Source organism: Mchenga conophoros, linkage group LG11 (assembly GCF_057382185.1).
Source record: "Mchenga conophoros isolate Kocher_MC1m ecotype Shallow Benthic linkage group LG11, M_conophoros_male_GT1.1, whole genome shotgun sequence".
Lineage (NCBI taxonomy): Eukaryota > Metazoa > Chordata > Actinopteri > Cichliformes > Cichlidae > Mchenga > Mchenga conophoros.
This window is the reverse complement of record NC_140536.1, coordinates 185,068-213,056: the sequence shown is the minus strand read 5'-3', so window position 1 is coordinate 213,056 and position 27,989 is coordinate 185,068. Positions and strand designations below refer to the sequence as shown.

Here is a 27,989-nt window from a genome sequence, read left to right as displayed (position 1 = left end):
GTCCGTTAAGCTGTCCATAGAATATGAGCGCGGCTCATTTTCGTTGAAGTTGCCCTCCACAGACGAGGTAAATGAGGTGGTGGCTCACATAGGAAACTGTATGCAGAGGATATGTCCAGGTCTGCCCCCTAGGTGAGTTCAGTGTGTGCGCGTGTGTGTGCGTGTGTGTGTGTGTGTGTGTGTGTGTGTGTGTGTGTAAAATGTACAGTATTCACCTGTCTCGTCAGTATGGCTGTGTATTGCAGTGCAGATGTGAGTGTCTTTCATAGATTTGTTGAACAGGAAGCAAAAATAGAAATGCAGAAATGAATATGGACGTAAACCATAAACTTCTATAACCTTTGAACAGTACAGTGTTTGAGCTCATCGTGAGGCTGACCATCATTAAATGTGATTGTATTTTATTTAACCCTTTAAAGCCCGAGCTACTGGCAGAAAATTCTATTTTATAGAAAATTGAGTATTTATTAAACTTTGTGACAAATAGAAAAAAATGTACATTTGCATATGAGTTTAAATTTGTATCAATTCTGCTACAACTGGGTGTGTGTGTGTATCAAATAAGATACAACAGTCATTAAAGGGTTAATACTGCCTTTTGTTATATTTTAAGCAGTTAGATGTTAGTTGTTGTTTTTTTTTAATTTAAGATCACGTAGTTTATTTTTAAATTCCTGCTGTACCATGTAGTGCATAACAGCTGCCTCATCGCTTGCTTACAAAATGTCTGTAGAAAAGTAAGGCTTTGCAAAAGCAGTTCAGTATTGCTTGTTTCAAAAAGAATGAAACTGTTAGTTTGAAACTCTCACCAGCTGCAGTTTTCATAATATATTTTCATTTGACTTCTTTTCTCAGTAAAGTGATGAAGAAGCTTTGCATGGAGCCTCCAGACAGGCTCTCTTCTCTGCAGACTCTGTGGGAGAACAATAAACCTGCTGAACCTGGACCCTGTGGTATGAACCTGTGACTACTGCGTGCATCTGCACACAGTACTGTGCAAAACTCTTCAGCCACCCGTTATTTCTTTATATTTTACTTCCACGGAGCCAGACTTGCAGCCTGTCACAGAAACCCACATGTCTCTCCAGTTATTAAATCTATGAAAAATGCCAAAGATAAAAGTTTTACAGTCATAAAACAGCATTTCTTGACCAACAAGGTGATTCTTAAAGAGCTAACTTGGTGTATGTCAGTAATGTGAGATCTAACAGTGTGCAGTGTGTCCTTAAAAACTGAGTAAACTTGAAAAGTGGAGGACAAAAGAAGTAGCAATGTAATTTCCTTAAGAAAAAAGGAAGATATCCCCCAAAAAAACTTAACACAGGATTTGACAGATTTATCTGGCTCTTTAGATGATCTATCTACTGTTCACTGAAGCCTCATCATCTCTTAGTGGAAGGTTGGATATCAAGAAGCCATTCTTAAGGAAGGAAAACTGTGAGAAAAAGCTGAGATATGCCAAATTGCACAAGAACTGGACTAAAAATCAGTGGCAACAGGTCTGTTTGAGTGATTTAGGGTTAAATCATCCTCAGTGTGTACAGAGTAGGTCAGGAGAGAGGTACAACAGAGTGTGTCTACAGGAATCTGTAAAACACGTTATGTTTGAATGTTTTGGGGATGCATTTCAACCAATGGTGTTGGAAATCTGGTCAAAAATTGTTGGAATCATGAACACAGAAATGTGTCATCCGATTTCTATCCATCATGTAATGCTATCTGGTAAGCATCTAAATGCCTTATATACTGTATTTCCATGAATGTTTTCACAGATTTCAATAAATCAATATCAATATATCTACATTACATTTTCTTAACAAAAGCAGGACATGAAGAGTGGCTCAAGACTTTTCCAAACAGCTCTCTCTATATATTCTAAATGATGTGTTGCTGCTGTAGTAAGTTTACATGGTCTGTGCAGTGTTGCAAATAATCACGTTTCCAAAATCCTCCTTTCACATGTCTACTTTGTTCTGTTTTCTCTTTTCGTATTTGATGGTCTCCGTCTCTGTGTAGGTGGGTTTTCTCAGATGTACCGATGTGTTTGTGACTGGTTGGGGATGCCTTACAGAGAAGAGGTGCAGTGGGTAAGCATTGTTTATATTCTTTTGTGCAGTTGCACAGATCACATTGACAGATTCTTCTTCATCTAAGCCTCACCGCTGTAGGCTGGATCCATAAACATGCAACAACTTTTGATAAGGCCCAACAGCACTGACACATATATAGAGCCTTATTTCTTGACGCCTTCGTGCTCTTGCTCTTTTTCTCCTACATGAAACAAATCTTTTACTCTCCCAGTGCAATTGCTTTGTTTCTAGAGTCAAGATTAATTAATCGTTTCCTTTCCAGGATGTAGACACTATATATTTAACGCAAGACACCAGAGAACTTAATTTGCAGGACTTCAGTCATCTGGAGAACAGGTGAGTGCTGGCAAAGATCTTTAAATATTACCACCAGTGCAATTTAAAAACTACCATCAAAGTCATCACTGAGTCTGAGATGGTATTGATGAGAGAGATAAAAAAAAGATTTTATGGCTGCTCTGACTTTTTCTCTTCTGCATTTGTCCTCCTCCTCCTCAGGGATCTGGTAGCTATAATAGCAGTCCTGGAGTTTAACCAGTGGTTCACCAAGGTCTCTACTAAGGATTACAAGCTGGTTAGTACTTCTCATATTTGAAAATCTGGCTAACACTATGCAAGCTAAAGTCTGAGCACTCCAAAGAAGATTTAATATTCAGTTCTTTGTTAACACTGTGTTAAGAGCTCTGTGGTCATGTCAGAGGATGTAGTTTGCTGAGAGAGTGCTGCTCATCACCAAGCATATTAACAAAGGTAGATCTTATAGCAGCGCTAGTCTCTTCCATTCTCATTCCTTTAGTTTGTATATGAATGTAGCTTATATCTTCATTGTGCTGGATAAAAGGTATGCGCTGTTAGTGTTTTCCCACAGAACCAGATTTAATCCTATCCCAGGTGTAAGTAGGTAAGAAAGCCGCCCTGCTGTATTTCTTTGGTTGGGTAAACCTGCTGCTCACCGCCTCGCCTCATTGCTACAACTGCGGTACGTTAGTTTCTGCTTTGTATGAGTCGGTATTTGTCGGTAAGGGCTTAGAGTTTGCCTCCATTTGTGATTTATGTCTCAAGTGATAACAGAAAGCGGTTAATTAGAGCAAAAGATGGAGATTTATTCTGTTTTATTGTGGGTCTAAAACTGTGTTGAGAGTGTTATCATGTCACGTTTGGCATATTTTAAATTATGCTAAAGAGCAGAGCTGATTTTCCTTACTATTTTGTGAAAGTTAAAAAAGGGGCACCTAACACTGTTGTTGCATCACATAGATTTCAGTTGTGTAATGTCTGTTTCTTTCTATATTGCATATTTCGATTTTTCCTTCTCTTTGTAAATTCCCTCTAATGTAAGCAGCTTTTCCTCTACCTTTTGCTTATGGTATATAGGGGTGTATGCACAGAATACTTTCCCCTTTGTTTCCTCCATCTCCCCCACCACTCTGTTGACTGACGATCAGTCCAATGTTTTCGTGTGATAAGACTCCTAATCCGTACTAGACAAAGGGGCTCAATGTCTTGGGCTGTTGCCCCCCTGCAGCACTCCATTACCAACTCTGCGTCTCGAGGCTTCGCTCAGTCTCACCAATTACCACACGCAGCTTCCTCAGTCCGAGCAATTATCTCACGCTTCCGTCATGGACAATTTCTTTCGTGCTGAATTTTAAAATCCTGTCCCTTGTGATGCCGTGTTTAAACTTGGGCACAAATGTTCACGCAGGTACATGTGCTAATGTTTGCCCTTCTATTTGAGATTAGTGTGTGGTTATGATGATACGTAAGGCTTTTGTCTTAGTGCTATTCAATTGTGTGTGCTGCTTGAGTGTTGTTGTTTTTTTGGCAGTGTTTGAATTGTATTCTGTGGCTTTACAACCCAGTCCTCTTTGAGTGCTTTAAGGGGGAAAAAATCCTCTTTTCCCAATGTGTGCATATTTGTATAGAGATACTGGGGAAGCTGGAGAAACAAGAGCTGCGAGGATGTGATCTGGAGCGTGATTATTTTTGATTCCCGTTCCAATGGAAATAATAGGAAGTCTGACAGAACAATAAGAGAGGAAGAGAGTGTGAGAGAAGGCGATGACAGCCAGCAGAGCAGTGGGACAGAAACATGAAGGTCGGGGGGAAAGGTCAGTGGACAAAATGAAAGTGAGAAATGCCAGATGAGTAAGGAAACGAGGCAGAAAGCATCACAAGGAGTAATCGTGTTTAACAATTACACCAGAAGAGGGGAACTAAACATTTTAGCTTGTGAAAGTAGACAGAATGAGGCCAGTTGATGCACAAAAAGTTCAACGAGAGGTTGACACTCAAGCTGGTCTGCTTTGTGTTTAACGTTCAGCCGTAGCGTTACTTTAAGAAATACCCTGTGGATCACCGAGAACAAAAACAGTTGATAAGGAGATGTAAAACATTAAATCCACGCGCCTCAAGCCTTAAACTTCAGTCTTGCATCTCTATCGTATAGATAAGGATAAGCAATATCAGTGCAGCAGACTGAGTAATAAAACAAATACAGACACAAACACTCACAGGCAGCAGGCTATCACAGTGAGGGATTTCGCTGCTCATCCTCAGTTCATTCAGGCTGTTTGTCTAGTGGTCTAATCAAGATGCTGAGCCCAGCAATGAGAGAGGAGTAGAGGAGAGGATGGCAGAGGGATAACCCTTTAATGAAGCCATGATAGCGCGGTGTGCATGCGTGCACGCACATGTGTGAAAGCGTGGGACAATTTAGCAGAGTGCAGGGTCAGAACACCACAGCGTGACAAGGTTGTTATTTAATGAGTGGTTAATGGTACAATACACATGCTGACAGTGTCGCCCTGCTGTCCCCAACAGTGTTATTGTGGCTGCTGTGGAAAAGACAAGACTTCTTTGTGTGCCCTCTGCCTCTCTGCTCGCTCCCCTGTTTTTCTCCATTTCATCCATCACTACCCTGGTATCGCTCTTTTTAAAAAAATATAGCATGTGTCATCCACGGTGGCCTCCATCCTTCTTATTCTTTTCTTTAACACTCATAGTTTCGATGAGTAAACATGTGAACAACAGTCCCTTTCTTCCGAGTTTTCCTGATACTGTCTCCTTCTCTTTCCATCATCACTCTCTCCTTTCTCTCCTCCACACTCTAGAGGCCCGCGTTGGACAATACAGGCACTGTTTTGGCCACACTGAGGTTGCTGGCTAACAGAAACAGCCCCTCACTGAAGAAATGTCAGCTACTGTGATTAATAACAACATACTGGCCCTTCTATCATAACGAAAGTTTTTGAGTTTTTCGGTACAGATTATTGGAAGATATATCTGTAGCAATGCTAACTGAATATGTCTGGTGCATGATTTCTGTGTATGTATGACGCAGCACACAGTGAAGTGGGTCAGTGAGCATCTAGGTAGGGCATGGACATTCAGCTGTTGAATCTTTAATTTTGTCTAAATACGAGTGCTTTTCGTCCCTCTGTTGTGTCTCCTGTGGTGTTCAGACCACAGAAGCGAGAACTATTTTTCTCCCTCTTAAGGTGTCCAGAGTCTGAACTCCCCAGTCTCTCCCTTGTCATGCCTAAATGGTCTTTAAGTAGAAGAATTCACTTGTATACTGTTGGGTTTTAATTAGCATAAATAGACTGCTTTCTGGAGAGAGTAGTTGAGAACGAACACTTGCAAAAGTACATTTCTTTATTGTTCCTGTGACCTTCAGTATCGAAGTTTTGCTGTTCCAGATAAATCATGTTCTAAGCCTTGGAGCTTGTTCAGTTCATTTGCATATTTTTATGCTGTGAACAGCTTTGAGTGTGACCCATCATTTTCTGTCCGTTCACACTTTTCGTGTGCATCATTCACGAATCTTTAGGAAAGAATATATTATTCTTAGTATTTTGCTAGAAAAATCAGAAACGGGCAGTGCTTTGAGCTTGAAAGTCAATGTTTCCAGATCACCTTTAATCTTCAACACAGCCTGAACTCTTATAGAGAAGCTGTCCTGTAATTTCTTTAAGTCATCTTCAGAAATGGTTCTTTAGGCTTCTTGAGGGACATTCAAAGCTCTTCTTCTTCTTGGATGTTTGCTGCCTTTTGTTCTGTTCTCTGCCAAGATGATCCTCCATACAGTCTGTAGAGATGATGATTTGAACCAAAATTGTACTAACACATAAAAATATAATGACTTTTGCACAGCTGTTACCAAAATGCTTTGACATATGTTCGTCTTCAGTCTGCAGATGTGTGTGAGCAGATCCTTCGGGTGGTGTCTCGATCCAGTCGACTGGAGGAGTTGGTCCTGGACAATGCAGGACTCAAAACGTAAGAAAATACGAAATGTTAATGTCAAAGACAATTAAAAGGTAGCTAGGACAGTACACATATGTAATCATTAGCACACTTTCAAATCTCAGAACTCCAAGGTCGCTTAATAACAGATTAAAATGAGTTTAATGAATTGAAAATATAGGGAGAATTATGATGTGACTCTCTGATTTTGAAAGCTTTTTCTTTTTTTTTGCTATTGAATGAAAAAATTTTGACGAAAACTATTTATTTTGAAAATCCAAGGTTTGCATCCAGAATGAATACAGCTAAAAATGCTACCTCACATTATGGGAGGTGATTTACCCTTTTCAATCTACCCTTTTAATCTCTTAGTCAAAAGTGTCTGTGCTATATGGAAGTGCAATATTAATTCTGTGGAGTGACCTTTTATATTGACAGGTCGGACATTACTTGGGTCAGATTTATGATTTCGTGTAATTTAGTTTTATACCTGGTTGATATAATAGTAATAAAGCCCATTTTTAATGAGTGTCACAGCAAGAGAAAACTGTTAATGTGTTTGAAGCATTGTCATACACAGACTCAGGTTCAAGCTATGGGAAGACCGAGACCTACATACGGAAAACTGCAGCAACATTGCAGAGGGTACCGGGATGTTAATTTGATTTAGCTTCCGTCAGATCTGTGAAGGAAATGGCTGTGCATCACATTACTGGATCCAGTTTTGTTAATCTATTTAGTGTTGAAATGGGAGCTTTGCCAGGCTGTTCCAGTGTATTCGCTTCTTTAAAAATATTGGATAGCTTTTTTAGCAGTCCCAATCTAATATTTCAGTTCACTTTCTGTAAGCTTTTCTTTCCTGCTACTGTAAAAGCAACATCAAAGGTGCTGAAGCATTCTGAAGGTCTTTGTTTGGTGCTTACATTGTTTATAGACCTGTAATGAATACATCCTTTCACAATCTACAGCGATTTTGCCCAGAAGCTAGCTGCTGCTCTGGCCCACAACCCCAGCTCAGGACTCACCACTATTAATCTTGCCAACAACCCACTGGAGGACAGAGGTAAAAATGCTCAGATCTAGTTTAATGTATTTCTCTGTGATCTTCTTCTTTCTCCTCTCTAAAAGCTGTGTTTCACCTCTGCTCTGTAATATTAAAATACAATTTTCACAGGTTACAAATGGTTACAGCATTCTTTTAAATATAGTAATATATCACGTAATTGCATTGGCTCTGGCACTGGAATCAGGAGGCGGGGAAGCTGTACAGTTAGAATGACTAGAAATGGCAAACAAATCCAAACAGATAGAAAACAAATAAAGCGACATGCAGGTAGAGTGAAAGGACAGCTCTATAGTACAAACACCACAGCCTGACACAGCCAGAGTTAGTGATGATACAGACGGTTTATGTTCCATTGTGATTGTGCAGTTAGTGCAGCATTTTAATATTTCATCAGCTCTGTCTTAAGGCCTCTCAGTCTATCCAGGACACATGAATTAAAGATGCATTCCACCAAATATTCATACAGATGCTTGTAAACATGCAACAGATGTCTGGGGCTCACCAGTCTCTAGTTTATTTGTCATCATGTAAAATTTATTACAAATATTTGGTGAATATGCCCTTCATAGGCATATATATGTATATAAATCTATCATTTCATTTTTGCCATACTATACCTTAAAATAAATAATAATATTAAAAATAAAAGGTGGCTCATTCTGATAACTGTAACTATATTGTCATATAAACTAAGCAGTTTTTTTTTCTTTTTATTGCCATGTGGTGTAATGCTTTCTTTTTCAGGTAACAAATACCCAAGCATTCATGGACAGTTAAGATAGACCTGTGTTGAATAAATTCTTCTTTCGTTGCAGGTGTTTCCTCCCTGGGTGCTCAGTTTGCCAAACTCCGTTTGGGGCTCAAGCATTTAAACTTTTCCAAAACCTCACTCTCACCCAAAGGTATGTGCTGTTTTCCCTTGGTGTTTGCGTCTGTAGAGTTGTTAAATGTTAAAGCGATCCGTGGATCCACTTGCAAGATTGTAGCAAAAGTAACAGATTGGTTAAAAGGACATATGATACAAATATCGTGCTGTAATCACTTGGTTTTTTTTCCGTTTTTGTATGCATTTACATGCACCCCTACAGAAAGATGCACTTAATTTCCTCCACTAATGTGATCACACCCACTGTTGGGATGCTAATGAGACTTAATTATCACACTATTAACACTCTTATAGAGAGATGCATGGAAAGGGAAGAAATTGTAAACAGTGTTCATGTTTTCATTTGCATAAATGCTATTCTCTAAATCACTTTCCTTCAGTCTGTAGCCCAAAGTCCTTCCTTTAATAAATAGTGCCAAGAGGCTGATTGTATTTAAGGCTATTCTAGATTGAAATTTCTCTGTCAGCAGTTACTTGCAGCCTATTTTTTTCTTGGTTATCATCCAAAATAAACTATTCAGCACCGTGCTGGTCTATAGGAATTCATTGTAAACCTGCTTTTTTTCAGGCAATCAATAAAAAGCTATCATATTCCACATGCTGAGTTAGTAAGGCTGCTTAAACTGAGCTCTGCCTTGCTGAAGGTTCAATCCATAATTTGTGACTCCATGCCAAGAGCAAAAGCTGCAGATTGGGGACATTTACTCTTTTTTTTTTTCTTTCTTTTTTTTTGTTTGGGTTTTTTAAAACAGCTTTGCTGCAGCACATAATTCAGCAATTTGCTCATTTGATGTTTTGAATGTCCTTTTTCTTACTCTCATTTGTCTTTAATCTCATTCTTTTTCATCTCTTCATCAAAGCATTTATTTGACAGTCACGCCTTGATTTACAGGCTGACACAGTCAGTTAGGACTTCATAGTATTAAAGTGTCAGAGTACCATGTCAGCCATGCGATGTGATGTGACACAGGTCAGTGGTTGCGTGCACAGTGTGTCAATAATAAGCTGTGGAAATGCAGGCGTGCATAGACATGCATTCCACATGCATTTTAACTCTGGCAAACACACACTGGTTGCATAAAGATTAGTTTTTGTGGGGCTTTTTCAGTATATTTATTGCAAGATATCTTTTTCAATATATTTATTAAGTCGGTAATATCGCCTTTACTGTGTTTATTTTGATAGGTTTTTATTGGAATTGTGGATTGCATTTACAGAACTGTGTGGAGGCCTACTCGTTTCATTTTCCATGCGCTCACTCGACGTTCTGAGCCCGTTTTTTCCGGTCTTCTCCCACTGCTCATTTCCTGCCATTTCCTTCAATATACTGTCAAAACATCAAGTGGAGATTTGAGGGCTATGATAACGCTGACAGTGCTTGTTTTGTGTGTGTTTGTGTTATAGGGGTGAATAGCCTTTGCCAGTCACTGAGTGCCAACCCGTCCATCCCCAGCAGCCTAGTCCATCTGGACCTCTCAGGGAACATGCTCCGAGGAGACGACATGCAGGTACTGAACATAAACTGTGGCCGTATGGGGGGAAAAAAAATGTCAGTTTTGTGTAAATCATTTATCTTTGATTATCTTTGAATATTAATAGTATATTAGAAATTTAAAGAAAATTTCATTAGTGTCTGAAGGGGCATTCATTTGCTTAATTAGCCAGAGTAGAGCAGTCTTCATCAATTTGTATCGCTAACCCAACTTGTCTGCAAACACCTGCCAACTCCTCTACAACCAGAAAGGAAACCATTTACCTTCAAAGTAAAAGCAGTGCACTTTTGAAATGTGTGAAATGCAATCACAGTGAGGTTCTCGACTGAGTTCAGTTTGCGACTGCCAGCCACCTTAAGCAAACACATGCTAACCGATCAGGAACACTTTTCCATAACAACGGTGGTTTTCAAGGGGTCACTGACTGAGTTCTTAGTAAAAAGTAAAGACAAACACATACACATTATTTAAATGTGTTGCACCACTGACAGATGAGAAAGGAATAGTTTGGTATTTCTTGCATTCTTGCTTGGATTTGATTACAAACGTAGTTTAAAAATCAGTGATTTAATACCTGGTGCTAATAAAATTCACAATTCCTGGCTGTTCATGTCAGTGTTAATGTGTTAAGTTGCAGTGTTGTAACAGTTATTGCCTCTGGTCAATGTTCCTGTGTGCTCGTGGGTGTCAGTGCTAAAGCTGGGGTCGAGCGGTATACAGAGCAAAGGCATTGCGAATAAAAAATTAGTTTTCTGTCTCGCAACTCTTTCTTCCACATGGGTTTGCAATAATAGGGTCAGAAGTGGGATTGATGCTTAGCCTGAAAATTGGATAGAGCGAGATCCAGATTCTCGAAAGAGCTATAGAGCAGAACTTCTGGCATCTGGAAAACCTGGCACTAAAGCAAGCTGAGCGGGCCAGTGATGCGAATTTTCCGTCCCACCCTGTTGGCTGCAGTGCACTGCAGCTCATCACTTAGTGATCGAGAGGACAAGTGAAACTCTGCCACATTCCTTCAAATCCAACAAAAATGGGTTGAAATCAGATTTATGAATGCTCTGCATCCACCAGCAGACACATAAATATGGTGACACTCTGTTCCCACACTAGGTTGTTCTTATGCTTTATTTTTTAGCACTTCTACCACTTCCTCGGCCAGCCAAACAGCCTGGCAACCCTTGACCTCTCCAACACTGATTGCTTATTGGACCAGGTGAGTGAGTCAAAATGAAACTGGACAAAGGAGCTAAATAGATAAATAGTTAAAGAGATGTCTGCTTCATTATTATACCGTAGTGATTCGCATTTTTGGTAAACAGACCACACAAACCTGCAGAGTTACTTTCTGCAAACAAGCAACGTTTAATTAGAGTGAAATACTCGCTATTAATGTCTGTGTTTCAGGCAGTGTAACCCACTCAATCTGTGTTGCTGTTGAGTATATGTAAAGTGGTGTAATACTGTATGTGAAGTATTGATGTGGGTCTAAGAGCCAAACACAGTTTATTGATTAGTTTGAGGTGTAGCCAGCTGTCATCCAAAGAAATTATTGATTCTCTTGCAAGTCATATTTTTTTCTCTCCTGTGTACCAATAAATCTAAATACATTCATGCATCTCAAAAACAGCTGCAATGAAAACTATTGCAACTGATTGATCTTTTTATTATGTGTGTTCCAGGTTTGCTCAGCACTGCTGCGGGGCTCAGTTGAACACCTCTCTGTTCTCAACGTGTCAAAGAGCGTCTTCCCTCACAGGTAAAAAAATAAAATAAAAATACAAATCTGGGTTTTACTAACTCAGACCTGATGAGGAGGAAGTCATTTCTAATGCACTGTATTCTGTATTAGATGCTCTGTCGTTGAAGAGCAAATGTGTATGATTTTATGAAAGTACTGCACATGCTACAACTGAAGGTGTATAAACAAATGCCCAATAGACCAAAACTTCAATGTTCTTTAGTTTCATCTTTAATGATGGTTTTCAATCACAGCTTTACAGCATCAGCACCATTGTTATCCCTAACCTGTAAAAGGCTGATGGGACATTGCTGTAACCCTGCCGGGTGGGCAGGCAACATGGACAGCCAAGTTTGTGAATGGAAGAACTCGAGAACAAGGCAACGTAGGATTTTGAAATTCACAACTTAGAGGTGTATCTATTAAAACTCTTGGAAAAGTTTAGGTCAAGTTTCCTCTGAAGAGCTTGTGAATGTGATAACTCCAGAAGGAGGTAAACTAGGGTTTTCAGATTGATGAAATTGGTGCAACTACCAGGAGGCTGAGGATAACACTCAGTTGTTTGTTTGTTTTTTGTTATTACTAACAATCAGTATTACTGATTGTATTGAATTTGGGGTTAACTTTGTGTGTGATGGTTAGCTCTGTTTCCTCATACAAGAAGCTTTCTGGTTGGATGTAGCTGCTTCTGTGTGGAGTTGTTGTTCTTCCTCTGGATCCACGTTTCTGCCTCTTCCTGCTTTCAGTGTTTGTTAGCCCTGGAACTGCTTCTTATTCAATATAAACCCCCTATGACTGTCTGTGCGTGGATGTGCAGTGGATGGGTGGACTAAATTATGTTTTGTTCCAGTTGAAACTGGTGGCATGTGTGTAGTTTTTTAACAGCTGCATCTTTTTGTGAAATAATAATGAGGTAATCATGATTAACTTGCTTGGATAGAAAATATATAGTAGGGTAGTAATTTTTGTTTTCCATGATGTGATAGTGGAAGATGGGCTTTGACCTGGAAGAGTCTCTCATTGCTGTTAATACAGCACCCACTGAGGCTAATGTTTGATTCTCCTTTCTGTCTTTATGTATAGGAGTACTGGCTGAATCAGTCTTTTATTTATAAGGGTCTGTATGTTGATGTGTGACACCTGCTGGTAGTCAAGTGTCATCACATCTATGTGAGTTCAAATTCTGTGAATTTGCACTTGATTGTTGAGATTTTGTGACTGGCAGATGGGTGAGTGGTGGAGCTTTTTCCCCCAGTGTGTCTCAAAGGAGTCGAGGACTTTATCAAAAGAAGAGATGGAGGGGAGTGAGGATTGGGTAAGCAGAGTAAGGTAAAGAGGACCTGACTATAGCATGTGGAAGAAGATGGAGGCTAGTGAAGTGTAAGGAAGAGCTGAGCAACTAAGCACTTCCAACTAAGAGTTGCAGTATATGTGGGACCCATCTGTGCTGCTTGATTGGTAGAGCTACAACTCCTTATCTGAAACATCAGATAAAGTTGGTCATGAGATTTTAGAGTAGTACAATCTTAATGTTGTCATGAATGTCTTCTGCATTACTGATCCTTTTGCTGGTACCACAAAAAAGCGAGGAAGCAAGCTTGTAGACTTAGTGAAATTCTATCCGATGTTGACTCTATGTAGTGTCATTATTTCATCCTTATTCTCTTTTTGTTTCTGTAGGAAAGGCAAAGACGTGCCCCCGTCCTTCAAGCATTTCTTCAGTAGTGCCGCATCTCTCACCTCCATCAACGTGTCAGGAACCAAGCTGCCACCAGAGGCTGTGAAGTGAGACAGCGATTCATTCACTTTTAATGTGTCTGAGGGCCTCCTTCCAAATTCTCAGAGCCCATTTTGAAGCATAGATACCATTTAAATGCCGCTTGTCTCGTCAGCCCTACAATGACTAACTCTGAGTTTATTGTTTTCACTGAAAGTAGTATTACATGAATTATATAAAAAATATAGAATTTGAATGAAGGCCATCTGGTCTTACTTTCTCCTTACTTTTAAAATTATCTCATTTTTCATGTTTTGAATTATAAATATGTATTTTTAACTGGAAATAATGTCATTACTGTAGAGCGCTCCTACTTGGTCTGGCCAGTAACCCAAGTGTGAAGGATGTCTCTCTAGACCTCAGCTGCTGTGAGGTAAGACGCAGAGAGTGCAGTGCGTGCAGGGCAAGTAGGGAACTGGGAACTTTCATGGCACATTTGCAAAAATAATATATTTAATATTTAAATAACCATTTATTTACTAACCAATGAGACAAGTGATATTTAGCTGTAGTTTTGTTTCTGTAAGTGTGCTTCCAAGCTATCATTTAAGAGCGCTTTTTTTAATACTACTAAAAAAAAAAAGCGCAAAAAGATGATACTCGTCCAATGCAATCGGCTTTTTAGGATCCACTCAAAAACCATTTGACAGGCTAATGATGCTGCAAAGAGGCTGCATAATGGAGTACTCGGCAGACAACAGGGAGGGATAAAAGGCGGAGAGAGGAACAGTGAGAGGGAAGGGTGAAGTTTGAGTTGGGGATTTGGGATGTGGGGTCAGTTTCCAGCTGTAGTTGTTCTGCCGTAACTCTCAAACACACACATCAGCCTTCACCTTCCCCTGCTCCAAAAAGAGAAAAGACAGCTCTCTGCAGATTTATCTTGATCGCTAAAGATAGCTCATAACAGATTACCCAGGAAATCCGAATCCAGATCCCCACAGAAACCTTCCCAAACCAAAGCTTTTTTGGGGGGAAATGACGCAAGCGTCCCTTTTCGATGCCTTAATGAACCGTTTGGTTGTCTGAGTGCGATCGCAGCATGCAAAATAAGGACTCCCCGCTGAGTGTGTTGCATGTGCAAATGCGTGTCTTTGATAAGTGAGTGTGTGGCCAGAAGAATGCTCATTAAGCATCTGTGTGTTTTGTTGTTGGTAATTGCTGGCTTGCTTTTGACATGCTGTTCTCTCCCTCTAATGCTTCTGTAAGCTTGGCCATTGTGTAAGTACTAATGTGCTCACTCTTAATAATTAACACGTCATTCTTCCTTTTTTCATGTGCACGTTTGGCTTTTTTTTTTCCTGCTGATCTTATGCTTAGTGGAGCTTTTTTCCCCTCAACATTTTGCATTAATTAAAAGCTACAGTTGCTCTGAATGATCTGTGCAGCTATTTTAAAGAATGTGCATTAAGTCATAGTAAATTGGATGTGTGTTACTTGAAATAATCCTATGCAGATGTTTTGCATTTTGTAATAAAGGAAATTTTAGGAGGTGCACAGAAGCTTACATTTTTGTTGTGTACTTGAATATATAGTTGAATTTTTTATGAAGCATTCAATCCTTTGTGGAAGTACTGTGACCTTTTGTGTTCATATTTTCCAGTCACAGTGCAGGATTTGTTTGTTTCAGATGCTTGGCGGTAAAATGAACATATTACCACAGTTTGTTTTCCTGTGCTTTCAGCTGCGGTCTGGAGGATCTCAGATCCTTGAAGGTTGTATTGCTGAGATCCCAAACATCTCCAGCCTGGATATCTCTGACAACGGTGAGATGCTGGTGATCATGCTTATTGTAATCTGTATTTACTAATCTCAAAGCAGAGGTGTATTACAGTACAACATATACCTTTCATTTTCAGGATTAGACTCAGAGTTGTCCACTCTGCTTGTTTGGTTGGCCAAGAACCGGTCTATCAGACACCTCTCTCTGGGCAAGAACTTCAACAACATCAAATCCAAGTAAGGATGCAGCAAAGGAGGAGGTGGTGTTGAGCTGTTGTGCACAGCTTGGAGCTTCCGCTGAAGTCAAAGGGAAGGCCGGGATTGAGTTTTGCTCTATATCCTGACTTGATTCTGGGAATAAAACATTACAAACAATCAAGAAATTAGGCAAGGGTTGAGTTTAAAAGCTCCAGTACAAATCATTGAAGTCTGCCTTTTCCTCTTAGCAACTGCTTGTTTACTATTTATTAGTATTCTGTGAAGGTGAACAACCAGATATGTAAGGCTACGTTCACACTGCAGGTCTTAATGCTCAATTCCGATTTTTTGATCAAATCCGATTTTTTTGTCTGCTCGTTCACACTACAAATAAAATGCGACAGCAAACACGCTCTAGTGTGAACGCTCAAAGCGGCCCGCATGCGCAAAAGAAGACGTCACACAAAAGCGCTCTGTTTGGACCCAGAGCAAACAATATTGTTTGACTGATGGCCCTTAATATAAAGACTTCGGACTTTACGTTTCCCAATTTTTGCTTTAAGTTATTTTGTTATTTACATAATAATGTAAATAACCTAATAATTATCCTTATTGCTGTTTTAGAGAGGAGCGGTGCTTCAAAGGATAGTTGCAGATTTCTGTCAGAATCTGCCGATTATACATCCATCCATCCATCCATTCGCTTCCGCTTATCCTTTTCAGGGTCGCGGGGGGCGCTGGAGCCTATCCCAGCTGTCATAGGGCGAAAGGCGGGGTACACCCTGGACAGGTCGCCAGTACAAATAAAATGTTCACGTTGTCTTCCCAACAGTTTCACTGACATCTACACTGGAAGGCCAGGAAGCGTTCACGATGTCTTCTCGGGCGCTTCTCCGGAGCTGATAATTGGTGTCTGTCTTGTGTCAGTGACGTAAAAGACGGATTTAATGCGACATGACCGTTCAAACAGCAGTCGCTTTCTAAAAAATCGGATATGTATCGGATTCAGTACCACATACGAAAGTGACCCAGATCGGATTTGAAAATATCGGATTTGTGCCGTTCATACTGTCATAGCATGATCGGATATGGGTCGCATAGGGTCAAAAAAATCGGATTTGATGCGCTTTCGCCTGCAGTGTGAACGTAGCCTAAGAGGATTTACAAAATGTCACTAGGCTGAAAAAAATCATTTTATAGTGTTTATATACTTTTTCTTCTGTCTGCTTAGAAATCTCGCTCCAGTGTTGGACAGCTTGGTTCACCTGATTCAGGAGGAGGAGTCGGTGAGTTTTTCCATTTCTCTCTCTGTGTGGTCAGCAACCATGTGACAACAGAGAACATCTTAAATACAGATATCACAGAAAGGCAGCCAGGGGCTAGAGCAAGTCCCTGAATCTCCACCAGCTGCGCTCCAGCTGACCACTGACCTCACCAGTGGACGGTTATGTTGCATGTTTTGCTACACTGATCAATCAAGACACAGTTCAGCATGGAAATTATGCAAGTTGGTCTCAAAATTTTAACCCTTGTCATTGCACACTGCAGATTTTCAACTGGTAGTGCAAGTATAAATATGTCATTAAAAGAATTTATATGGTAAATATCCAACATCTGCCTAGCTTAACTTGGCATTATGGGTACAAAATTGGGGAAATCCCTGTTGTTTTAATCAACTTAGTTCACCAATTTATTGATGAACTATTGCTATGAAGCCACTATTTGCATCTCTCAGGCTTCAGTCTCCCAGTCCTTTTTTCCCTTTTTGTTTTTCAAGCGTAGAAAGGGATGCCACTAGTAATTACTTTTGTAAGCACAGCATACTGATACTATCATTATATACCTTCCTTTGCCTGCACTTATTGGTGTACTTGCATCTTAATTGTGCCCTGCTTTCTTTTGTGATCAGAGAATATGTTTAAGCCAGTTGTTATTTGCGGAAACGCAGAGATTTCAATCTTGTTTCGTATTTACAGAAGTTAAGCAAGAATTTTCTTCCGTGACTATTCCAGTGTAAACTTCTCTATTTATATTTTTTGTTTGTGTTAAATGTTTTTAGTGAAACACGAGCGGATGAAGGTTGTAATTAATTCTGTGCTTCCCCAGAGAAGCTCTAATCAAGTAATCCTCTGCTTGAATAACCATGTTGACACTGGCCTTTCACACGGTCATCACCACACACACTGCAATTTATAGTCATTATCTCTAAATTTATCCCATGAATATGCCTTCTGAGTTTCATTAAAAGGAAATCCTTCATGTCAGAACAAACAGCCTTTGCTCTGCCGCCCCATTCGCTTTGTGAGCGCATTAACTGTTAGTTTGCTCTGTTTAAAGCTCTCTATATTTAGAGCTCGTTCCAACACAGGAAACCATGAGATGTTAATTTCATTGCCAAGATCAGTTATTAAAAGACATAATGAAACCTTTCTCATCCAACAATAGGTCTCTTGTATTTCTGTTGCAGCTCATGGAATGAGCATGCGTGCAGGCCTTGACGTGACTACAGCTGGATATTTATTTATAAACTCAATATAATTGAATTCAAAGAAAGGGTATCCAGTACACTTCTTAGTTACTATTTTTACAGGTTATGCGCTCTACATTTATTATTTTGAAAGTTGAGATAAGCTGAAACTGTAGGGATTAAATGAAGTTTGCAGTATTCAAATCTGTTTTCTTTTTTAGTTTTTTTTGTTTATGAAAAACCTGAGAGTTTTATAAAGTTTCTGTCATGTCCAGCTTCATTATCACATTTTCTTTGTGGTAAAGATCATAGGGTGGGCCGATGGAAACATTATTAAACTGTAATAAAGTGATGCGAATTATTTATTGTAACAGTGACTAAGCTCTTGAATGCTTTGACTGGAAAACAGGTCAAAATCGCCAAAATCAAAGGAGTTCCTATTGAATGCTTTCCAGCAATGCCAAAACATATCAAATACTACTTGACGGCCACGCATGTTGACATGTTTACTGTCCTGTATTAGTAATTTTGAATGCATTTCTCCCTTTATATTCATAATATGTACCCACTCTAATCACCTTTACCCTCTCTTGTCCCCACACACACCTTTTGTCCCTGTTAAATCTTGCCCTTCCCAGCCCCTCAACTCTCTGTCTCTAGCAGACTCCAGGCTCAAGAGTGATCTCACCATCATTCTCAATGCTTTGGGCAGCAACTCCACGCTCACAAGGCTTGACATCAGTGGGAATGCAATGGGTGACATGGGGGCCAAAATGCTGGCTAAGGCGTTACAGATCAACTCCAAACTCAGGTAGCTGTGCAGGGGTCAAAGCTGCGCCACATGGTTGTAACTTTTTAAAACTGCTTGTTTCATAAGCTGAGGGGCTTCTAAGAGTTCCAGTTTAAAAGCAACTTGTCTAGTAGCATCTAATAATAAAGATATGAAGCTGGACATAGATCCACATTAACCCTAGAAGACTAATGTGCAGGTTTGTAACACCATCAGTAACACGATATACCCGATGAAACATATGTTACTTTTCTCCTATTCCTCCTTATTCAGCATCTCATAAAATAAATAAAGGTATCATGGGGGTACCCTATAAAAAGGCTCTAAATTTAGTGGAAAATTAGGGAATTATTAACAACAAAATTCCTTAAAAAACTGAAAAGGACAATGGAACTGGGAATGTCCTCACTTCTAGGGCCACCCATTCCTGGCACATGTAAAACTTGGAGGCACGATCTCCCTGCATCAATGACATTTTTTGATGGAGAAAAAAATGACCAAATGACTATTATTTATTTATTTATTTATTTATTTATTTATTTATTTGACTACATGAATTCCCCTGGAAATAACCACAAAGTGGTATTTATTCATCATGTGGGTGAAAATCACCTGACATTGGTGTTCTAGGATTAATAAACCTGTGTAATTACTGCTGTATTAATAATGCAGTAACTAAAATAGGCTACAATATTTACAATGCCCTATATACAAATTATTGCACAGTTATTTGTATTCAACAGTCCATATCTTATACTTACGTATATTGTTTTGACACAGATTTTGCCTTTTGCCACTGTGCAGTTAAATATTCAAACCACTATTTTATAGCCCTTTTCTTTTTTTACCCCCTTTTTTCTGTATAAAATCCCTATAAATGTTCTTTAATGCCTATGGGTAATCAGAAGATAGCAAGTAAAATCTTGTAAATCATCTTTGAGAATTAATGGCTTCCTCTGTTCGGGTCATACTGTGTGCTTGTTTTGAGCAGGACTGTGATCTGGGATAAGAACAACACCAGCCCTCAGGGTCTGCAGGATGTAGCAGCCGCTCTGGAAAAGTAAGTAATGCCGTCCATGCTTGTAAATGTGTTGTCTATTCAAAATTAAATCTTTAAATGTATAGTGCTTCTATAATGCCTTTTTTTCTTTCTTTTTTTACACCGTGCATGCTTTTGTGTATAACATTAAAACTGCTGAAGGAACGGATGTGTAGTTACTGTAGCTTTTGCAGCCCAGATGGGGGTTTTTCTTTGTGCAGAGCAGAAGGAAAGTCTGAGGTTTGTTTAGACAGGAGGAAAAGATAAGAGGAAGGAAGGCGCAGAGAGGAGAGAGTGACACATGCAGGGAATACTACAGAGACACAATGACATGAAAGTGTGCTGAGGGAAAGAAAGCGTGATACATTAAGACATAAAAAAGTAGAAGTCAAAGCCAGACAAATCAGATTTTGTTTACCGTGCCTTCAGATTGTGTATCTGGATGTTTGTGCGTGTGAATAAATTTGCTTCTGGGATGTGTAGGTTCATCCACCTCTTTCCTCTTTTTCATCTCCTCTCTCTTTGTCATATTCTCCCAGCAGCACATATCTTCATTTCCCCTCCGAGTCTCTGTGCTGTATTATTGAAAAAACAATTTCTTGTTTCTGATCTCCGTTCGGTTCAGCAGTGCAGCATCGCGTGTCTTTGTTTCCTTTGCTCAATTCGCCATTTTCCTCCTGTGTACCTTGCATTCTTTAAAGTTTTTTTCTCTCCAGATATTCAATACTGCAATATAACAGACAGTTGGAGTATTCAAAGTCTCCCACAATCCCCAGCATATAAAAGCTATCCACGGGTCTCAGTGATTTATAGAAATTGTTCAGAGTAGATCTGTCTGGTCAAGGCGTGAGGAAGGAGAGCACACATAACAATCTGAATGAATAACAATCATTTATTCAGCCTTTGAGGTTAAAAAATTATTCTAATCCCTTTGCTTTACCTTCATATCGCAACAGGTTTATACACTACCAGTCAAAAGTTTGGCCACACCTTCTCATTTAATGGTTTTCCTTTATTTTCATGACTGTTTACATTGTAGATTCTCACTGAAGGCATGAAAACAATGAATTAACACATATAGAATTATGTAGTAAACAAAAAAGTGAGAAATAACTCAAAACGTGTTATATTTTAGATTCTTCAAAATATCCACCCTTTGCTTTGTTTACTGCTTTGTACACGCTTGGCATTAGGGCTGTGCGATATGACCAAAATCTCATATGCTGATATAAAACATCTATCGTCCGATAACGATATAAATCACAAAAAATTTTATATTTTCTGTAAATTCTGTGAATCTCGGATAGGTGAAGTGTTTCCAGCTGGGCGTCATGTATCTGGAGTCGAGTGTTTTAACCGATGCATGAAACTATACTTTTTTAGACATAGGTTGTAACGGCCGCCGTTTTCTTTGAGTATTTATTAGACGGCGGGGAAAAGCCTGTTCTAATGTTTGAGTCTAAGGTTTATTTTTTAGCACCTGATGGCTCTTTTTTTTGCTTCTCATCCATCAATAATACTTTTTCACGTGATTCTGTTTATTTTGAAAAGTCTCAACAGGATCTTGAGCTTTATTGTGAAAAGTTTATGTGGAAAATAAACAAGCGGACATGCGATGGTTTTACCGTCGTTGTTGCTAACAACAACCCATAAAAACAGTAGTCTGTAGTGTGGTTATATTAAATATAAGAGAAAGAGAGAACTTTAAGAAATTAATATAGCCACTACAATGACCATCAAAACGATGAAAAAAATATTGCCGTAAACAGTTTATTTTGCGACACCACGAAACAAACATAGCGTAAAATGAAACGAAAGATGTTTTTATATCGTCATCCGATATATATCGTTATATATGGAACAGCCCTACTTGGCATTTTCTCAATGAGCTTCATGAGGTCGTCATCTGAAATGGTCCAGAAGCAGTTCCCAGAGATGTTGAGCACTTGTTGACCCTTTTGCCTTTACTGCAGTCCATCTCACCCCAAACCATCTCGATTGGGATTAAATCAGGTGACTGTGGAGGCCAGGCCATGAACCCTGACACCACTTAGAGAAGGCCGAGGGTTTGCAGCACTGTCAACAAAGCAAAGGGTGGCTACTTTGAGGAATCTAAAATATAAGACATATTTAGAGTTATTTATTAATTTTTTCTTTGCTACATAATTCCATATATCTTGCTTTATATATTTCTTGTCTTCAGTTTGTATCTACAATGTAGAATTGTAGTACTGTATATATGCTTTTTTGTCTTTGTTTTTCTGCCTTACATGTCTGTCCCTTCATCTCTCCAATCTTAATGTGGATGTAAATAATGTGTGTGATTCTCACTTAGAGATCAGTGACCTCCGCAGGAGTACCAGTTTAATCCAATAATGTTTCACTGCTACAATGCACAATGCGTCTCTAAATACATCACTTTGCTTCTTCTTCATTTTGTTTTTCGTCTGTTTTTAAAAAAAATATCCATTAGGAACTTCACCATTCGTTTCATGCCCCTCCCCATCATCGATGCCTCCCAGGCTCTAAAGGCGAGCCCTGAGAAAACTGAGGATGCCTTACTAAAGGTACATGAAGAACTCCCTCTGGTTCCTGTCTTTTAGAGACTTTTAGTCTTTAAAACATGCTGAATGCAATGGCATCAGTGAAGAAAAACATTCTGAATAAACTGACACTGATTTTAATTTTAATCTTTTATTTTAAGTTTGCTGTCATGACATCAGCTTTGTTTTCGCTCCATAGATTGAAACGTATTTGTACAGGAACCACGAAACAAGAAAATATCTTCAGGAACAGGCTTATCGGCTTCAGCAGGGCATCGTAACCACAACCACACAGCAGGTGAGTGAGGCGATTATTGCGACCCCAAGAAACTTAAACTCTTCTGCTCTGAACTTGAGTTAATATTAAATATGTTGGTGTAGTGATATAGCACTGAGTGTCTTTGCCCCAAGTTATACTAAATTGCATCTGGAAACTCCTCTTTTGAGCATTTTACATGTTGTATGGCACACAAAAACAGTCATCGCTTGTTGTTTTTGTTTTCCAGATGATTGACAGGATTTGTGTTAAAGTCCAGGACCACCTGAACTCTCTGAGGAACTCGGAGACGGACGCCATCTTGGAGGATGTCAGGTCAGCGGAGAGCCTCATCAAAGATGCCAGAAATTCAAAAACGGTGAGGAGACAGCTGAAGGGGTCAAGGATTCTTTATTATCACCAAAGGGGCAATTTGTTGTACAGTCAGCAGAAAACACACTAACATCAATCAGTAAATAGTCAGTAGATACACAAAATCGCTACATTATGTAAAATTACAATTAAGAAGATATTCAAAAGCTCAACGGCAGCTGGGACAAAGGAGTTCTTGAGTCTATTTGTCCTTCACATACAGTTTCTGAAACCAGACGGAAGCAACTGGACGTCCTTTGATAAGAGAAGGCTAAGATCAGCCAGGATAGACTGGGCCTTCTTCAATATCCTAAACTTGTGCCTAGTCACACCTGGTCAAAGGAGCTTGCAAAGAAAAGCGTCTGGACTTCTTTAAGTTGCTTGAAGACGTTTCACCTCTCATCCGAGAAGCTTCTTCAGTTCTAAGGTCAAATGGTGGAGAGTCCCAGATATAAACCTAGTGGGAGTATCCCCCCACAGAGGGACAAAAGGACCCCCTGATGATCCTCTAATCGCCTGAGCCAAGGTGGGAAACTGGGCGTGGGTCCCAATCAGCCAGAGTTTCGGGTGTGTTCATTGTGAAACCTGGCCCCACCTTATCATGCAAATTCCTGAGGTCAGATGGCCCAGGATGTGAGTGGGCGTTAAGGCGTCTGGGACGGGATCTCAAAACTGGATTATAGATGGCAGAGAGTTGGTGTCGTAAACCCCCGCCTCTGTTCAAAGATGGTCGCTCACAGTGGACATAGATGGCTTCTTTCACTCCTCTTTCAAACCATCTGTCCTCTCTGTCCAAAATGTGAACATTGGCATCCTCGAAAGAGTGTCCTTTATCCTTAAGATGCAGATGGACGGCTGAGTCTTGTCCTGTGGAGGTGGCTCTTCTGTGTTGTGCCATGCGCTTGTGAAGTGGCTGTTTGGTCTCTCCAACGTAGAGGTCTGAGCATTCCTCGCTGCACTGTGCAGCATACACCACATTGTTAAGTTTGTGTTTTGTCCAAGCTCCTTTGACTACGATGACCTGGATGACTGAGAACCTTCACAGACACCTAGTCACACCTGCACTTTTGCTGCACACTGTAACTGTACACTGAAGTCTCTAAGAACAGATTTGATAAAAACAATATTCTAATAAAAGTGTTTTCGACATTAAAACCAAAAAGCTTGAGATAAAATATTAATAAAACATTCAGTTAATCTTTACATGCTGTGACCATTCAGTTAAAAAAATGAAAAGGCGGACAAAAGGTGGGCTGCCAAAGATGCTTCCAAAAGTGTTTCTGTTTCAAAAAGCACAAAAGCATCAAGAGGAGAAGCATTATTTGTACTGTAAACACTGGATTATCAATGGATATACGAGTCATGGTTTGTACCAGTAAATGTGCAATGCCCATGCTTACTTTCAGTGTGCAGAAGTCCAGACCACAGCCTGTCAGAATCATATATATTATTTTATGCAATAGATTTAAATTTTCTTCCTACATTTGTTCTAAATCATTGTATTAATTCTACTTTTTTGTTAGTTTTTTTTCTTACTGGAAAACAAAAAATTATGTAGGGTATGTTTGTCTTAAATAATGTACAAAAGAAGTATTCAAAACAAACCAACATTTTCAAATTCACCAAGTATCCTGCGTCATAAAAGATTTTAAGGTGTATTTGTCAGCTATAGACACATACCAGGCATAACATTATGACCACCTGCTAAGTATTGTGCTGGTCCCCCTTTTTGCATTCAATGGGGCCCCAATCTGAGCTACAGTCTGTTGGTTTAAACCACGCAATCCGTCCTTTTCTGTGAAGAGCACGTTTGTGCATGAGTGAGCCTTGGATGCCCACTGCTGTTCCCTCCTTGGACCACTTTTGATAATAAGTGACCACTGCAGCCTGAGAATAGCCCACAGGAGCTCTGACGCAGTCGTCTAGCCATCACAGTTTGGCCCTCATCCAACTTGCTCAAATCTTTAAGCTTGCCCATTTTTTCCTGTTCCTAATACATCAACTTTACCCATATGGAAAAGATATATATAAATCTTATAAAGTTTGTAGCTGTCTTGTGTGAAACTTGTATGAAAAGCATATAAGAGTGAAAACAGATATAAGATCCCTTGAAAAATTATATAATGAAACTTGTATGTTTTGGATACTTACTAAAACAATGTATGAAAGTAATGAGAAAGTGGCCACTTTCATGAGTAATCACATATAAGTTTTTACTATTTCTTTTCCATATGGGTAAAGGGACAAAACGTCCACCTTCACACTAATATAGCCCACCCATCAACAGGTGCCATGATAAAGTGATAATGAGTGTTATCCACTTCACGTCATCAGCGGTTATGCCCGATCGGTGCACATGCATTAGGAAACATGGCTGCCCTGTACTAATATATTGACACACGTACGCAAACTCTATCTTACTTTACTGTCAGTGTTTTATTATATTCTATATGTTCCATTTTAGGGCTGAACGATATATCGCATTTGCGATAATATCGCGACATGATCAAGTGCAATTTTCTAACCGCAAAGGCTGCGATTATACTCTGGACATGTCCAAATTCATGGGCTGCATCCTCCTGAGGCCGCATTTGTAGACCGATTACGTCACAGCGACGCACCGAAGGCTGTCCAAATTACTACCATATCCCAGAATTCATAGCGCGGCCCAGCCAAACTCCAGTTTCCAGCAATGGCGGCCGCTACTACGTTTTAAAATTACTCATACTAATCTTTCTGGGTCACAAAATAAACTTTTAACATATTTTCAGGCGAGAAAGTAGTTGTGTAAACATCAAATATCTGCTCGGTTATCAAGATATCCCATATTTGCAAAAGTGCTTCGACGTTTTCAGAGGCGTCTGCTACCCACCAGCTCGACAGCTAGCCGGGAGCTCGAGGGTTACTGATGCGGCCGAGAACGGCACAACTCCCGGCACATCATTTTCAGATCACCGCGGAGTTTCGCTGCTCGGGTTAAACGTAATATATAAGTCACTTAGACAACCTAAAAATTTTATTGTTGGGCTTTTTTCAGTGTTTTGTTTGTTCGTGAGTAAATCGGTTTGGCTGAGATTAAAGTTATTAGATTAGATAAAATAAAACTTTATTAATCCCCCGGGTGGGTTCCTCCTTGGTTTTCACACAGCTGACTAAACGTCAAACAGAAAACTTATTAAACAGAAGTATGAGACAGTCGAGAATTTACACCAGTGTCTGGTTATATTTTAGATAGCAAGAAGCAGACGGCCGAGTTTATTAAACTCCACCGAGACAGCGGTGACGCTAATCAGAACTAGCCTTCTGATTAGCTAATCAGAAGGCTAGACCGTCCAATTTCACGCCTTTAAACTTTAAAGGCGTGTTTGTGTGTGTGTTTATACAATTGCTATTATGTTTGCACTTTATGTGTAATGTTACTGACTGCAGAGATCAGTAAGATGTGTGTATTTTTTATTTATTAGTTTTATTTATTTAATATTATTTTTTAATTGAATGACTGTCTAGTAGTTCACAGATGTCGAAAAACTGAGTGTGGTAAAGCCACTGATTTTTTTTAATGTATATTTCTGCAATCTGCACATTGTACTGACTTTCATTTTAATGTTTACACCAGGGTTCCTTGTCAGCACTTTATGCTCAGATGTTTGTAAGCTAAAAATAAACTATTGTGTATGTTCAAATATACTGTTGTGATTGAAGAAGTTAAATAAAAATGTCAGTCATCAATTCATGCATCACCTCATGTCATCATAACAGAGGTCTGTCTTCCAGGAAAGAACAGTTTAAAATTAATGTAATATAGTATTGGCCATACTATATGATGTATTGCTTGTCTTTGTTTATTAATACAGAAGACAAAGACCTTAAAAAATAATCGCATATCGCATCGCAATCGCAATATTGGGGCAAAAAATCACAATTAGATTATTTTCCATAATCGTTCAGCCCTATTCCATTTGAATTTAGACTTTTATAATGAATTTAGTAATACAGTGTGGATAGTTTATATTGTTCCAGTGATATCGAGATGTTTCTTTTTCAAAATTTAGAGCAAAAATTCAATCAGCCATATTGAAAGCCCATGTTTATCCTGTCCTTGTGTGCCTTCCTGTCATGTTTTTAGCTGCTTCCCAACCTCTACCACCTCGGATCAGCTTCCAGAGAGGAGGTGAACAGTACTTCAGTAGGTCCAATTCAGGAGAAACTGGAGTCTATGGCCGGGGAGGTGACTGCTGTCATGGACCAACAGCTGCAGGTTGGGCCTTAACGGTCATAGATTAGTAAAGTCTGTGAAATTGCATTTTAAATGTAGGCTCATGAGATCAGTATGACAGCTGTCATCTAGTAATTTAATCAGATCCATCATTACATTTTCCTCCCTGCTGTCTCTTTAGACGCTATTGGAGACCATGATGGATGCAGCAGAGTCTCTGTGTCCTCATGTGATGAAGAAGAGTAATCTTCGAGTAGAGCTGATGAAGGCCAGCTCAGCTAGGATGGTTGTACCTAAAAGCTTTGTTAGCAAACCCTCCTGGAGCAGTCTGGGGTAGATATCATCAACAAGATCAGGTGTGTTTGGAGGCTTCATAGTTTAAGCATTTAAGTCTGTTGTGACCTTACAGCTCCCCTCACCTTCTCTCTCTGTGGCAGTGAGGTGAAGCTGAGTCTAGCGTCCTTTCTGTCCGATCGCATCGTCGATGAGATTTTGGAGGCTCTTTCCACGTCACAGCACGTGCTGGTAAGATTAGAATCGACTGTTTTGTATTCATTAATTAACAATGGCTAGAGGGGGAAAAGTAAATGTTGATTTAAAATTATTTAGTATTTTCTCCCCTATTGATCTTGTCTCATCCTGACTCTTCACCCCTTCTGTTTGCTTGCCTTTCAACAACTTTCCTTCTTCTCTTTACATCTTTTGTCTCTCTTGCGCGCTATCTCATTGTTTTTCTTGTCACCGGTCGTCTCAGGCGGATCATCTGGTACGCCGAGGTCGCCCCTTGGTGCAGCAGGAGTCGGTGGACCTGGATGTGCCGGAGGAAAAGATTCCAAAAAGGGCATCGGCCGAGATACTGGAGGCTGAGAGGCTTGAGGATTTGGAAACATGTATGGTAGGTTATGGTGGGCAACAGGTGAGGGTGTGAGTGTTTAATTAGAATTAACGGCTGACCTACCTAAGCAAAGGGAGGCAGTGGTTCTTTCTCACAGTTAGCTGTAGCTCACAAATACACCTGCCTTAAATTTAACCTCTACCTAAAAAATTAGTTCTCGTCATCTTTACATTGACCATCATTAATTCTAGCACAG

At 39.6% G+C, this 27,989-nt stretch overlaps 1 protein-coding gene across 1 annotated transcript; it reads left to right on the top strand.

The window, feature by feature from the left end:
* Positions 1-18: 18 nt before the first annotated feature.
* On the top strand, positions 19-27,857 carry LOC146563386 (F-actin-uncapping protein LRRC16A-like). The gene is given in 26 exon segments (XM_085290235.1): positions 19-132; positions 856-953; positions 2,017-2,087; positions 2,353-2,426; positions 2,589-2,664; positions 6,283-6,371; positions 7,307-7,401; positions 8,220-8,306; positions 9,695-9,798; positions 10,919-10,996; positions 11,463-11,539; positions 13,202-13,306; positions 13,602-13,671; positions 14,980-15,061; positions 15,155-15,254; positions 16,447-16,501; positions 18,321-18,493; positions 19,464-19,532; positions 21,985-22,078; positions 22,254-22,352; positions 22,561-22,689; positions 26,809-26,940; positions 27,080-27,203; positions 27,206-27,254; positions 27,336-27,423; positions 27,653-27,857. Coding segments are annotated over 26 exon segments (2,424 nt in total). The 5' UTR covers positions 19-100; the 3' UTR covers positions 27,827-27,857.
* The last annotated feature ends 132 nt before the right edge of the window (positions 27,858-27,989 follow it).